This window comes from Mauremys mutica, chromosome 20, assembly GCF_020497125.1.
Source record: "Mauremys mutica isolate MM-2020 ecotype Southern chromosome 20, ASM2049712v1, whole genome shotgun sequence".
NCBI classification, from domain to species: domain Eukaryota; kingdom Metazoa; phylum Chordata; order Testudines; family Geoemydidae; genus Mauremys; species Mauremys mutica.
In genome coordinates this window covers 13,695,473-13,709,224 of record NC_059091.1, presented here as the reverse complement: position 1 = coordinate 13,709,224, position 13,752 = coordinate 13,695,473, and the positions used below count along the sequence as shown (strand labels likewise).

The window sequence follows — 13,752 nt, the reverse complement described above, 5'->3', positions numbered from 1 at the left end:
ATGTTACCCCCATGCTTTAGGTGACTCTAAACCTGTGACTGCTAGAAGCTGGGCGTGGAAGAGAGGGGTGGATCACTCCATAATTGCTCTGTTCTGTTTATTCCCCTTGAAGCTCTGGTAGGGGCCACCAATGGAAACAGGACACTGGGTGAGATGGAACGTGATCTGACCTAATATGGCAGCTCTTATGTTCTTATGAACTCTGCCACATGAGACTCTTCACAAGGTTTTGTTCTTTTAAAAACTGATTCAATTGCCCAGTGTCCTAATAGCCCGATCCCCAAAGCATGGAGTTCAGGGTAACTATTATTAAACAGCCTCACTGTATTCCATGCCATTTGGATCTTATGGAGGGAGTTTCATGTACTCGCCCCGTACTTACTTGAAAATCTTTTACCCCTTAGACAGCAACAAGCCCTAACTGGAAGGAAGTGTGACCCACTGAGCGTTTGTCTTGGTCCCCTTGTCAAACTGTAGCTGTGACGTCCTGACCATAAAGCTGTCCCGTTCTGTGGATGCCTGAGGCTTCAAAGGAATTCTCTGGCAATATCTTGCTCTCTTTCAAGTGGCCATTAGTTTAAACATTAGGGGGGATTATGGTTTTTTACTTCTGAGTATATGACAGAGTTTCTGTGATCTGGGCATCTGTTCCCAGTGTGAGCCCCACCAGCTACAGAGACTGTCTCCTTGATCTTGGGCAAGTTACTTAAGCGCTCTGTGCCTCAGTTTCCCCATCTATAGAATGGAGGGATAGTAATACCCTGCAAGCTAAGTATTACTAGCTATCTGAGAAGATCAACATGTAACTTATGAAGGAGAAGCACAAAATAGCATTATTAGGGTTTACGCTTTGAGTAGGAATTTGCCAGTTTTAAAAAAAGCAGGCCTCCTCTTTGCAGGAGATCCCCATTGAAGTACACCCATTACTTGATACCAGCTGTAAATTGCCAGGCAAAAGCATGAATGAACTGAGGATGCAAAATACACTCCACATAAATGGGGGCTTGGTGTGAAGCTTATTTCTGTAGTTTTCGCACCCTTTATTTTTATCACTGTATTTTGAGCTAGCAGGTCAGGATTCATGTAACTGTAACTCTGAAGTGTTGAGTGATGAATACGTTTCAAAAGCATAATGTCTAACAGTCTGGTTGTAATACTCTGATTTAAGAAAAATCTGAAAATCATAATACACTATACTATGGGGGAGGGGAGCTGAGAGAGATGTGATTAATTCCCAAGAAATGTGGTTTCCCCAGCTGTTAGGCCTGCAAATTCATGGTGATATTATTTATATTGTTGTTACAACCAGGATCTCATGGTGCTAAGGGCTGTACAAACAGAACAAAAAGACAGTCCCTTCCCCAAAGAGCTTAGAATCTGAAAGTCATGCTGGCTTGTGCATTGCCAAGAATTAGAAATTCTGCACCTGGAACTCAGTTTGACTAATCTGGCTATACACAAGCCAGCTCTCACTCTCAGCTGTGCTGGCTTTGCAGTGCTAACAGAAGTAGTTTGGTCAGTAAAGTAAGCAGAAAGATAACAAACAAATGCACCTAAGTAGCAGGTCAGAATTAAGGGAACTGTCTAATATCCTTGATTTTTCAAGCCAGTACTATACTTGAAAAATGCCCCATTAAGTGGATGTACTTAGAGCAGCTGTGAAGTTTGCATTTTGCCTTCAAAACACCCCTTTTGGACTCCTTTTTAACCAAACCTGTTGGGTATAACCAGATGCTTAATCACCTCCCACATTTAAAAGGCCAGCCAGCCAGCCAGCCCAGGATATTGTACCAATTTCACAATAAAACCTGTTTGGTGCATGTGTTTAGGGAGTAGAGGATGCATTGTTGGCAGTCCTCTGCTTTTTTTTTTTTTTTTATATATGCAGAGGTGCATGGATGGGAAATTGGTACTTGGTAAAACAACGGCTCATCAGTTTTTGCTACAGTCATCACTATGGGCTGGCTGGCTGTTTTATGGAATAATAGACCATTTCCAGATGCTGGAAAGTAGGTATCCTGCTACATGTGGACTCTCCACCTGGAATCATTGGACAGGTACTGGAACATTTCACAGACAAAACCTGCAATTGGTCTTGTCACTGTATGGGCAGGCCACCATGGGAGTGTGTGCACCTGTATCTGATTAGATTTTCTAGTACATTAATCTTGTGAGATGAGGTTTTCTGAGAAGGATACTTTCCTGACAAACTGCTAAGGATGTTCCTAGCGCCTTATACAGGAAACTCTGAAAGAAAGAGACCGGCACTGAGATACCAGTAACAGAACGTGCCAGTCAGTACAGACCCAGCTCAGCAACACTCAGGAAAGAACAAGATAGCCAAGTCCAAGCACCCATACTGCAGAAACATCCCATCATCTAGCCCAGCCAGAGAACCACCAATGCAGCACAGACAAGCAGCCTGTCCAAGCAAATATTGGAAGGGCAGGGGGACAAGAGAGCAGGGAACAAGTAAAAACAAATTTTATATGCAGAATAAAATATAAAGTAATGAAGCCTTGAGAGAAGCCTTATGCAGCCCCCCAATCAGAATTTCAAGGGAAATTAACTAGAAACTAAGCCTTAACAGAGAACAAACCTTCTCATGGGAGGGGCTGGTATAGCTGGCCATCTGCTGGTTCAACTCAAGGCTTATCTGGCTGCTCCAGGCACTGTCGTCTATCATCGCCAGAGATGTTCTTAGGAACTGAGTGTAAAAGATTTATAGCAGATGGTTAATTGCAAGAATTTGGGGGTTGTTGTGGGGGTTGGTTGTTTATTTGTTTGGTGGTTTTTTCCTTCCTTGTTCTCTCTTGTAAACTTTCCAATATTCAGGTGTCATGGGAAGGTTATTTCCCTATTGAGAACTATAAACATCGACAACCCAGACTTCCTCTGCTGTTGTTCTTTAACCTTTGTCTGATGATTCCTCTCAGTCCCCAAACCCAGATGGACAGTGAATTGGAGAATGAGATGGAGCCATGAAATCTGACCATTGAGGAGTGATTTTATAATGGATGGAGGATGGGCCTAGTAAACTTTGAACAAAGGGCCCTGGACTACAAAGGACCAGGCACCTTATCTGAAGTGCTATGGACCCTTTATGCCACCTCCTTAGGGTCTCCAGGGTTGTGAGGTACCTCACTACCACCTGCCCTTAGCATGGAGGAAGACTTCTCTGTGCTCTGCCAGCCACAGGAAATACAAGCACGCTCTTCTCACCCCATTCAGGAGCCACTATCCTTCTACAGACAAGCAATCAGTATAGTCCAACTGCCAAGCCCTCTCTGCAGCCCCACAATGTCCAGCCCCTGTTCCACTGGACACTCACAGAATTCATAGGTTTGCTACACACCACCTTACCAATTTCACCTCAGCATCACCACTCCATTTCACACACTTAGATACATTTATAGTGAAAACAAGCAGAGTTCAATTGACAAAGATCAGAGAGTTGAGAAGCAGCAAGTAAAATAAATGTAAACAAATGGTTACGTAAAAATAAAATCATAACACACTTCTAGAGCTTAAACTTAGATAACCAAACATTCCCCTGTCTCACAAAGGATAGCTCCCCCAAATCTCTCTCCCAGCATGAAACACTCAGACCAAAGGTCATCCTCCATTCATAAGACAAGCCAGCTGGCAGTTCGTCCAATAGGTGAAGGATTCCTGGTGCCGGATACCTCTGGACCTCCAGATAGGGTTCCAAGCATCCATTGTCTTCACTTGTAAACAGGGTACCCCCTATTGTTTGTTTGTTTTTCTTGTATCAAATCTCCTCTGGAGACTTCACAATCACTTGATTAGAATTTTCCTCTATTGATTAGCATCCACTGTGAATAAAACTCAATCTACATACAGCCATTCAGGCAGATAAGCATCTCCTGCCTGAAAGAAACTTGTTTATCACTTTCTGGTGACCAGCCCCAACTCAGACCTTAAAAGCATCAATTTCAGTAGGGAACCATAACACCTTATATATTATCCATCCAGTCACTGTGCGATGATTATGATGAGCCGTGTGGCACGGGTATCCAGTAAAGGCTTTACATGACACCCTTTGATTATATAGAGATCAGATCCAGGGAATCCTGGGAATCCTGTGGCCTCAGCCATTTGGCACCCAAAGGACCCAGGGTCACACCCTCAACTCCCATTGAAGTCAGCCAGAGGTTAGTAACTCTCAGCACTTTGCTGTTTCAGGCCCGAATTTTGAACAGCAGCCAGGAAATATCAGAAACCTCACAAGAAAACCTAATCTTATTTGATTTTTTAGCCCAAAGAATTTCAAAGGAGGCTGGATCTGGAATGGGGAACTCTAGAGTGTAATCCAACCCCAAATGGAACTGCAAACCTTCTGGGGCGTATTTGTCACTAGGTCCCTTCCTTTCATTTTCAGCACTCACCATCAAAATGTTCCTTGTCTGGATTTACACGAGGCTGCAAAGAGCTCTTTCTGAGCAGAAAGGCTTCTCCCTGAGATACAGTCACCAAACCCTGTCTTGTCTCTTTTCCTTTTGGGGTTTCTCACAGCAAATTTTCTTTTGAGTGGCAAAGAGAAAAAAAGAATCCTTTCGATGTCCCCCAGTGGTGCATTAGCACCATGAGCATGCTGGTTTTCTGGTTACGTTTTGTGTTGTTCCCAGTGGTAACACAGAGTTATTTATAACTAGAGCAGGTTGAACAATGGTAAGTCCATTTCACAAAACAAGTGGAATTTTTTTGTTTTCTTGATTTTTCAACACACACATGAAAAGTGAAAGAAACAAAAATATTTTGCTTTTCAAAATCAAAAATGACCATTATTCAGTTCTTTGTTTTCCCCCTTTCCTTCCCTTTATCCCTCGTTCCCAGGCCTTTCCTCCCCTCTTCCACTTTGTGACTGAAAAAGCCGGGGGGGGGGGTTAGCGGGGCAGGGGGAAGGAGACAAACAGGAAAGCAAATGGAAAAAACCCAAAAAATCAACTTCAGTTTCAACTGAACATTTTCCGGTTGGTTGGGTTGGGTTTTGTTTTGTGGGGGAAAAAATTGATAATGTCCCATGAAAATAAAAAAGGCCAGTTTTCACTGAACAAAATGAAATGGTTTGACCAGCTCTGCTTATAATGAATAGTTTATCATTAATATTTTCCCCAGCTGATACATTTGGAGGGGGGAGGGAGGGCTGTGACAATACAGCTGAAAGCCATCTTGTACCTGAAGCAGCATGTGCTCCCACCGCGCGTGGTCCAGGGAATTCTCTGTGTTTCCTAGGAAGCAGGAGGCAAAAACAATAATGTCAGCTAGGTTAGCAAGAAGAGTCGTCCCAGGAATCTCCTTTGCAATCAGTCCTTCGAAAACCCCTGCTCTGCCAAGCTGTAACATACCTGGGCTTTCAAAGCTAAATGGGACCTACGCCAACGTTCTTTGCTGGACCAACAGAAAGTATCATATTATGTACCCTGCTGGCATTTTTATTCAGGGTCAGTCAACCCACCAGGAGTGAGATGCTGAGCACTCCCAATTCCTTTTGACTTTAATGGGAGCTGAGGGTACTTAACATCTCAGAAAACGGTTCAGCACATCAGAAGACTGGGTTTAATGTGAATACAAACTTTTCCTGCATAACAAGAGATTCTGGACTTCATCCTAACTTGATGTAAATCGGTGTAGCTTCACTGAAGTCAATGGAATGATACTGATTTACATCAGCTGACAATCTGGCCCTGTTTCTGAATGTCCAGCTCTAACCTACCCTTCTTTAATGTCGGCACAAGGCAGTACTGGGGACTCTGTACATCAACAACAACTAGGGAAGATACAGCTCATTTTTTAAATCTTTTTTTGACTATCAAACCCACTTGAACATTGTGGGGTCCGACCTTCATCAGAAACCTATCGGGTTTGTGCTCCACGTAGGGTCTGTCATACTCCACAGAGACTACAATGGCACAGCCATGTCATTGGAGCTCTGCTGGCATAACCCCATAGTGTAGACGCAGCCTACACTGACTGAGGAGGTCAATAGATTCATACCACTGTAAAATTGCTGAAAGACATTATTAGGCCCACAATACCTAGATTCTACATAGGGCACCCACTTGGCCAACCTAGCTTTTATGGCTCAAGTTTCCGCACAGAAAGAAAAACTCTGGGTTTTTTAATTGAATCACCCTTGAAAGTAGACATGGGGTTTAATTTTCAGAAACATTCAGTTTGCAAAATCAGACTATATATGTAACCCCAAAATATTTCACTAACCTCCAGCTTCATGCGTAATTCACCTTCCCAAACATTAACCTAGCAAAGGTGTGGGGGGAACTGCTGTAAAATTTCCATTCAGCTGAAACCTTCCTGGCCTGATTCTGCCCGGATTGAATTGGCTTCAGTGGTTTAACTCTAGATTTACCCCAGTGGTTCACAGTTATCCAGATGAAGGAAAAGTGAGGGCCTAGAAGCCCAGTTTCAATTCCCCGCTCTTCCCACATATTGCAACAGGAATGGCACATGTGTCAATACGAAGCTGCATTTTCTGGCTTCCCTTCTATGCTCCCTGGACCGCACTCCTCCTAACTAGCACTTTACCTTCAATGTACTGCAGCAGAGATGGGATCTTTACTACCCACATCCCACCCACTGCTGCATGGATATGTTGGTGCATGGTGCAAAACTTGCACAAAAGGTCATTTACTTTGTGCATATGTGCACATTGCCTCACCCAATGCAGATCATAAACTCTGCATATGCATGTGCAAGGGGCCATTTACTTTGCGTGGTCATTTTTGGATGTGTACAGCACCTCGCACACTGCCAATGGGGGTCATTTACTCTGCATGTGGGTGGGTGCAGTGCCTAGCGTAACAAGACACCAGTGTGATTGGGCTCCAGGTGCTATGACCATCTAAATGTTAAATTCTCATCATGATGGTGCTGAGAGCTGGCAGTGGTTGTGCCCCCGCTGGATGAGCTCAGTTTCCTCCCTCCAAGCCTCTGTTCTCAGCTCCACAGGGTTGCTTTAGCCCTGTCTCTCTGAGGGCAATCGGGTTCTCTAGTGTTCACCAGGGTACAGACACGGGGTCCCATCTACTTGGTGAAGAGAACCACTGCACTTTTCACCAAGAGTGGGCTCAGTGACAGTCTCTAGCCAAAATTTGCCCTCATTGCTGTGTTTCCAGAGGAGCTGTTTGCAGCTGGCATGAGAAATGCTTTGAAATATAAAGTATTAGCACTAACGAGATGACAGCTACGTTACACCTTATCACACCAGCTCAACAAACGATGCCAGCCTTCATGCCTCACTTCTCCTCCCACTCCCATCTCTGTATGCAGCAGACCCTCCAGCCTGGTTCACCTACCCACTGCCCCTTCTCCTGGTTCAAACCTCTCCTCACATGCGACATGGGTGTGTGGGACATGCAGGAAGGGGTTAAACCTCTTCTCTGGGCACAATGAAGGAAGCTGGTCTGCCAGGGTAAGGAGATGTGAGCTGTGGCTTGCTAAGCTGATAGGAGGAGGTACTGATAGCTGGGCCTCTGTGACGTTATTGACATGAACTGGGACCATATAGATCATTGTTGCAACCAAAGTCCTGTAATGGCACCAAATCTTGTATAAAAGGAGTCAAATAGGGTGTCTAAGACAAGGTTATGGTTTGCTGGTTATCTGTATGTGTGTATCATTTTTATAGTTGAAGTTATGAATATTGGCTCTATACTGTCTGTATTTCAAACTTCTGCTATGCCTCTGGGTAACACCCCAGCCAAGTTGGTGTCACCTCTGCCTAGCCTGCTTGATGGCCCATTAAGGACCATCAGCTACACAATTAACCCATTGAGAGAAGGCAGATACACCGTGTGACTCAGCAATGTATGCAGGGACTTGCCCATGTGACTCCAAACTCCATTTTGCTATAATTTTCCACAATAAGAACAAAGAGGTGTTCTTACACCTGGAAAAGACTATAAAAGGCTGATGCCTCATCTCCATCTTGTCTTCAATCCTGCTTCTTACCTCGGGAGGGACTTTGCTACAAACTGAAGCTCTGAACAAAGGACTGATGACTCATCCCGGCGGGGGATGTACTCCAGAGACTTGATTTTGAACCTGCAGTTTATTCTACCACTGCTACAAGCCTGAACCAAGAACTTTGCCATTACTGTATGTAATTTATTCCATTTAACCAATTCTAGCTCTCATTTCCATCTTTTTCCTTTTATGAATAAACCTTTAGATTTTAGATTCTAAAGGATTGGCAACAGTGTGATTTGTGGGTAAGATTTGATTTGTATATTGACCTGGGTCTGGGGCTTGGTCCTATGGGATCAGGAGAACCTTTTTTCTTTTACTGAGGTATTGGTTTTCATAACCATTTGTCCCCATAACGAGTGGCACTGGTGAGTGTCTAAGGAAATTGCTTCTGAGACTTGTGGTTAGCCACTGGGGTAAGACCAAAGTCCTTTGTCTGGCGGGTTTGGTTTGCCTTAGAGGTGGAAAAACCCCAGCCTTGGGCTGTAACTGCCCTGCTTTAAGCAATTTGTCCTGAACTGGCACTCTCAGTTGGGTTCTGCCAGAACCAGCATCATTACAGCCTCCCAGGTGAGGGAAGCCATAGTGGTCTCCTCCAGTGGAGGAGACTCCTGAGCAAGCCCTGGCTTAGGCAGAGGACTTGGCATTGAGGAATGCACTGGGGCTGAGGGCTGTAATTCAAGAGTCATTCTGGTTGGGTTTGTTTAGTTTTATTGAGAGACACTGCCCAGGAAAACTGCCTTGGGACTTATCTTCCTCTAGGCAAGAGCCACACTTTTCATGATCTGACTTAAAGAGTCCATGACCCTCCCTTCATCCCCATAAGGGTGGCCCAGTGGTCTCATGACAGACTCCCCACTGCTGTGCTACCCCTGAAGAGGGAGAGTTCTTAGCTAAGAAGAGCTGATGGGGCTGACTCTGCTGAACATGGTGCTGGCAGCATGAAGCGAGCACACTCAGTGGTGTAAATGAGATTGTGGCCCTAGTTGAGGCTGGCTGTACACAACCAAAATTGAGTGGGATCACTACAGCAAGCCCCTTTCTCCCCCACCCACCCCCAGGCTTGGGAGGAGTTCTCCGTAAATACCCACAAAGCCATTGTCCTCCTTCAAACACTCCTTTGCCACAATTCTACAAAACCCTTGACACTGGGGAGACTGCTGGTGTGCTGAGCCCACTGCCTATCAGGCTGTCCAGTACTGTCTCCCTGTTTCCTTGTACTACTTGGTTGGCTGGTATTCATCTGCTGGCTCTTGGCTTAGATCTGAAGTCCCCAAACTCCAGGCTGTTCCCTGTTAGGGGAGCACGGAGGAATGTTCGTAGGGGCAAGGCGGGCCAGGCCAGCCTCCACAGGGGACAAGGAGGGAGCGCCCCCCAGCCCTGCTCCCAGCACCATGTCTGCCCCTGCCCAGCACCATGACTCCACCCCCAGCTGCGGCTCTGCTCCCAGCCCAACTCCTGGCCACAACTCTGGCCTCAGACCCACTCCTAGCTGTAGCCCCAGCCTCATCCTCCTTACTCTGTCTGCTTCCCCCTCCCCCCAGAGCCGCAGCCCTGCTCCTGGCCCTGGAGGGGCAGCGGGGGATGGACAGGGGGAAGGAGGGGCCCGACTCAAAAGTTTGGGGACCACTGTCTTAAATGGGGAGCTCTTTGGGACAGGGACCATCATTCTGTTGGGTGTTTGTACAGCAATTAGCACAATGAGGGTCTGAGCCATGACTGGGGCTCCAAGGTGTTACAATAATACAAATAAATCAATGTAGCTGCACCAGCACAACCACTAATGGTATGCAGCACTGGTGCTAACACCGGCGTTAATTACCAGATTAAGGTGCACTGCATCTCAACAGAGGTGTGCAGTGGTTTAATTACAGCAGTTTAGTTACACAAGGGTGAATTTCTAGTTATTCCTGCCTTGTCCTTCCCGTGACTTTGCTTTCTCTCTTCAGTTTGCATCTTCTACAGCACTAAGCGAATGGTTGGCACTTAAAGAATAGCATGACGAACTCAGCTCCCAGAAGAGGAATGCACACCAGTGTGAACACTGGCCTCAGTATCCTCAACCAGTTTAACTAAAACCACTTCAGTTAAATCAGTGCAAACCTGTTATGTAGCCACTCATAAAACGTAACTCAAACCCAATTTGTCAATATTGGTTAAAACAGGAAAAAACTGACTTAAGCTAAGTTGATACAAACCAGGTTTACATACATTCAAGTGCCTGCACGGGGGTTTGCACTGGTTTAGCATCACCCCTTGAGTAAAGCCAGTGTGGAGACTAAGCTGTAGTAGTTTAGCTTCGTGGCTTTGGCTTTTGCAACATACTTAATGCATATAAGTGGCTGTGCTAACCCCACTGCTACTTTTAATGCTAGCGTGATCTAGAGGCTCTCACTCATGGCCTCCATAGAGGCAGCAAAGCTGGGAGCTGCAAATACAATCAGGAAGTTGGCCTCAGAAGCCTCATGCTGTTAGCCAGTGGCTTCCATTACCCCATCTTAGTCCGTTTTGCACTGAAGACCCTGGCCCAATGTTTAGATGGCAATGCAGACTCCCCTAGTGACTGCAGGTGAGGATCACGGTGTGAGGTGGGCATTTCCAACCCTGAATTTGTTTTGATTGAAGTGAGGCATAGCTGGGTCCATCCCATCTTCTAGTTCTAGGAGTCGGGGGCAATGGGTATCAAAGTAAGAGTCTTCCCCCACCCTTGTCGCACAGCATTATGGGTCTCCTCTTCATCACACTGCTCCAATGACTGCTATTAACTAGAGTGGACTAGGACAGAGAGTAAAAAGGCTCATTGCTCCTTCACGTAGGAGGCAGGGGAGAAGGGTGATAATGCCATGCAAGGGCTGCTTAGGCCTTGTCTACACTACAGGACTATTTCGAATCTACTTAATTCGAATTTGTGGATTTGACCTTATGAAGTCGAATGTGTGTATCCATACTAAATACACTAATTCGAACTTCTGAGTCCACATTAACGGGGCCGGCGTCGACTTTCGAAGCGGTGCACTGTGGGAAGCTATCCCACAGTTCCCGCAGTCCCCGCTGCCCATTGGAATGCTGGGTAGAGCCCCCAATGCCTGCTGGGGGAAAAAATGTGTCGAGGGTGGTTTTGGGTAACTGTCGTCATTGAACCGTCAATCACGCCCTCACTCCCTCCCTCCCTGAAAGCGCCTGCGGGCAATCTGTTCGTGCACTTTTCTGGTCAGTGACAGCGTGGACGCCACAGCACTGCAAGCATGGAGCCCGCTGCGATCCTCGCCGTTTTCTCCTCCTCGCCCTTTATCGTCCACCTCTTCCACATTCAGCTGCTGAGAAATTGGGCTACTTTTCAATGGTTCTGCAAGCACTGGGGGACCATAGGGGCCTTTTTACCAACATGAACGTCGTATGGCCGGGCAAGGTTCCTGATGCGTGTGTTCTCAGGAACTGTGGGCTGCTCAGACGCCTGCTGGAAGGTAGTTTCTTCCCGTACCACGAAATAACTGTTGTGGATGTGCATTTGCCTATAGTGATCCTCGGTGACCCAGCCTGCCCGCTAATGCACTTGCTCATGAAGCCCTATACAGGCGCCTGGGACAGCGACAAGGAACTCTTTAAATACCAGCGAGCAGCGTGACCTGTGACTGTTCAGTTTCTTTACAGAGAAGCTGAATCTGCCCCTGTTTCTTTACCCAGTTACTGTTGACTCTCCTCTTCGGTTAAATACCCCGTTCTCCCCGTTTCCTCCACTTCCAAGACACGTGTAAAAATAAAATACATGTCACACTGTTACTGAGGAGAGGTTTCTTTATTCATGACTTTTCGTTAAAGGGTCGAAACTGGAACGCAGACTGCGGTGGGTAGGGTGTGCGCTGATGTAAAGACCGCCTCTAAACTCAAGGAATGACAGGCTCCTGCTCCTACAGCGGTCCGCATTGCCGGACTGCTTGTTTCAACGGAGCCTGCCATCCCTCCTTTTTGGGATTCTGTGTGCGGGGGGCTATGTGGCCTTGTGGCGGAGGAGGACGGATACAGATTCCTCTGCTGCGTGACTCAGCGGTCCACGACAAGGACCGCTGTATAAGATCTGTACCCGCCCTCCCCCGCTAAAAAGTCACATCCCCACCGCCCACACAGAACCTGGAAACCACCTCCCATACCTACCACGGTGCCTGCTGACTGCACTGTGTGTGTTACCCGCTGCTGATCCGGCCCCCGTGTCTGTACCCTGCGAAAGGTGCCTGTCCTATGCAATTAGCAACGCACTTCCCCACGCACCCCATTCAAACACAGTCTTCAGTGAAGAAACATGACGGAAACAGTACTTAACAGCAAAGTATTTTTATTACTTAAGTACACAGTTATGGGATGGGACTGGGATTGGGACTTGTTTGAGTCCGGAAGGGAAGGACTTATGCAAACGTAGGGTATGAAAGCTTTTGGTTACTTGAGCACTCTGCTGGGGTGCAGTGACAGTATTCACGGCCCAGGGCGGGCATCCTCCTGGTTATTTAGGGTGAGGGGGGTATGTGACTCTGTGGCGGGGGAGGGCTGTTGCAGAGATACTGCCGGGGGCTCTGTCCTGCAGCGGTCCTGCAGAACATACACAAGTCGCCGGAGCGTGTCCGTTTGCTCCCTCAGTAGTACAAGCATTGCTTGAGTCGCCTGCTTGTGTTCCTCACGCCACCTCTCCTCCCATTCGCTGTGTGAGCGCTGGTACAGAGAGACTTTCTCCCTCCACTGCCTCTGCTGGTCCGCCTCGGCTAGGTAGCAGCCCACACATTCATCGAAAATCGTGTCCCTTGTCTTTTTCTTTCGCCGCCTAATCTTCGCCAGCCTCTGCGAGGTGGATGCTGTAGAAGGTCTGGAGACAGTGGAAGCTGTGAGATGGGAAACAGTTAGTTAATTCCTTGCAATGATACTTTTTTGCGAACAATTAACTGAGTCTAGGCTGTCTCTGTGAATTTTTTGTTGAGACCCCTGTGCCTGCGGTTGCACAAATCATTTTCGCGGTGGATTCTGGGTAAATGTCGCCAGTCATTCCTTCCTCCGGGAAAGCAACGGCAGACAATCATTTCGAGCACGTTTTCCATGAAATGCCCTGGCACACGCCATAGCGTGGCAACAATGGACCCTATTTTGCCTTTTGTGTATGTCACCGTATGTGTACTGGATGCCGCTGACAGAGGCGGACCAGCAGCGCTACACAGCAGCATGCTTATGCTTTTGCATGACAGCAGCGATGGTTACCAGGCATACTGCACCGTCTACCATACCATGAACTGGTAAGAAGACGGTAATAAGATGGTCATGGTTACCTGTCCTTTTGCACTGCGCCATTTGGTGCTGTCATAAGTGCCCCTGGTCGATCAGCCAGGGGCGCAAAAGCAAAATTTGGGAATGACTCCCCGAGTCAATCCCTCCTTTTTGGGTATCTAAAAATAGAATCAGTCCTGCCTAGATTATGGGCAAGTGTACTAGAGAACCACTGTATCATACAACCAGAGACCACAGCTGCTCTCTGTCCAATCCTGCATAAATTTTGAGCTGAACGCTATTCACAGGGTGTGCTCCTGAAACAACCCCAGCTGTTCATTCCGTTCTTCCCCCAGCCTTCCTGGGTTCCAATACCATTGTCCCCCCACTTGTGTGATGAAGTAATATAGAATGCATGAATAAGACACAGGTAGTCGTTTGTGAGAAATGAGTGGAAGGAAGCCTCCAGCTGCAATGATAGTCCAGAGATGACATTAAGGG

The 13,752-nt window shown here is 46.8% G+C and overlaps 1 protein-coding gene across 2 annotated transcripts in view; it reads right to left on the bottom strand.

Moving 5' to 3' along the window:
• The window catches only part of LOC123353837 (EVI5-like protein), a 28,358-nt gene that overhangs the window by 999 nt on the left and 13,607 nt on the right, over positions 1-13,752 (bottom strand). The window contains exons 4-5 of one of the 2 annotated variants that reach the window (XR_006574573.1): positions 5,200-5,252; positions 2,600-2,707 (exon numbers count right to left, since the gene is read on the bottom strand). Coding sequence is in view for 1 of the 2 variants with exons in the window: in XM_044995253.1 (XP_044851188.1) it covers positions 2,701-2,707; positions 5,200-5,252 (60 nt within the window). In the remaining variant the exon portion in view is untranslated. Of the gene's footprint in view, positions 1-2,504; positions 2,708-5,199; positions 5,253-13,752 lie in introns of those variants that run through there. The other variant, XM_044995253.1, reaches the window with a different exon arrangement.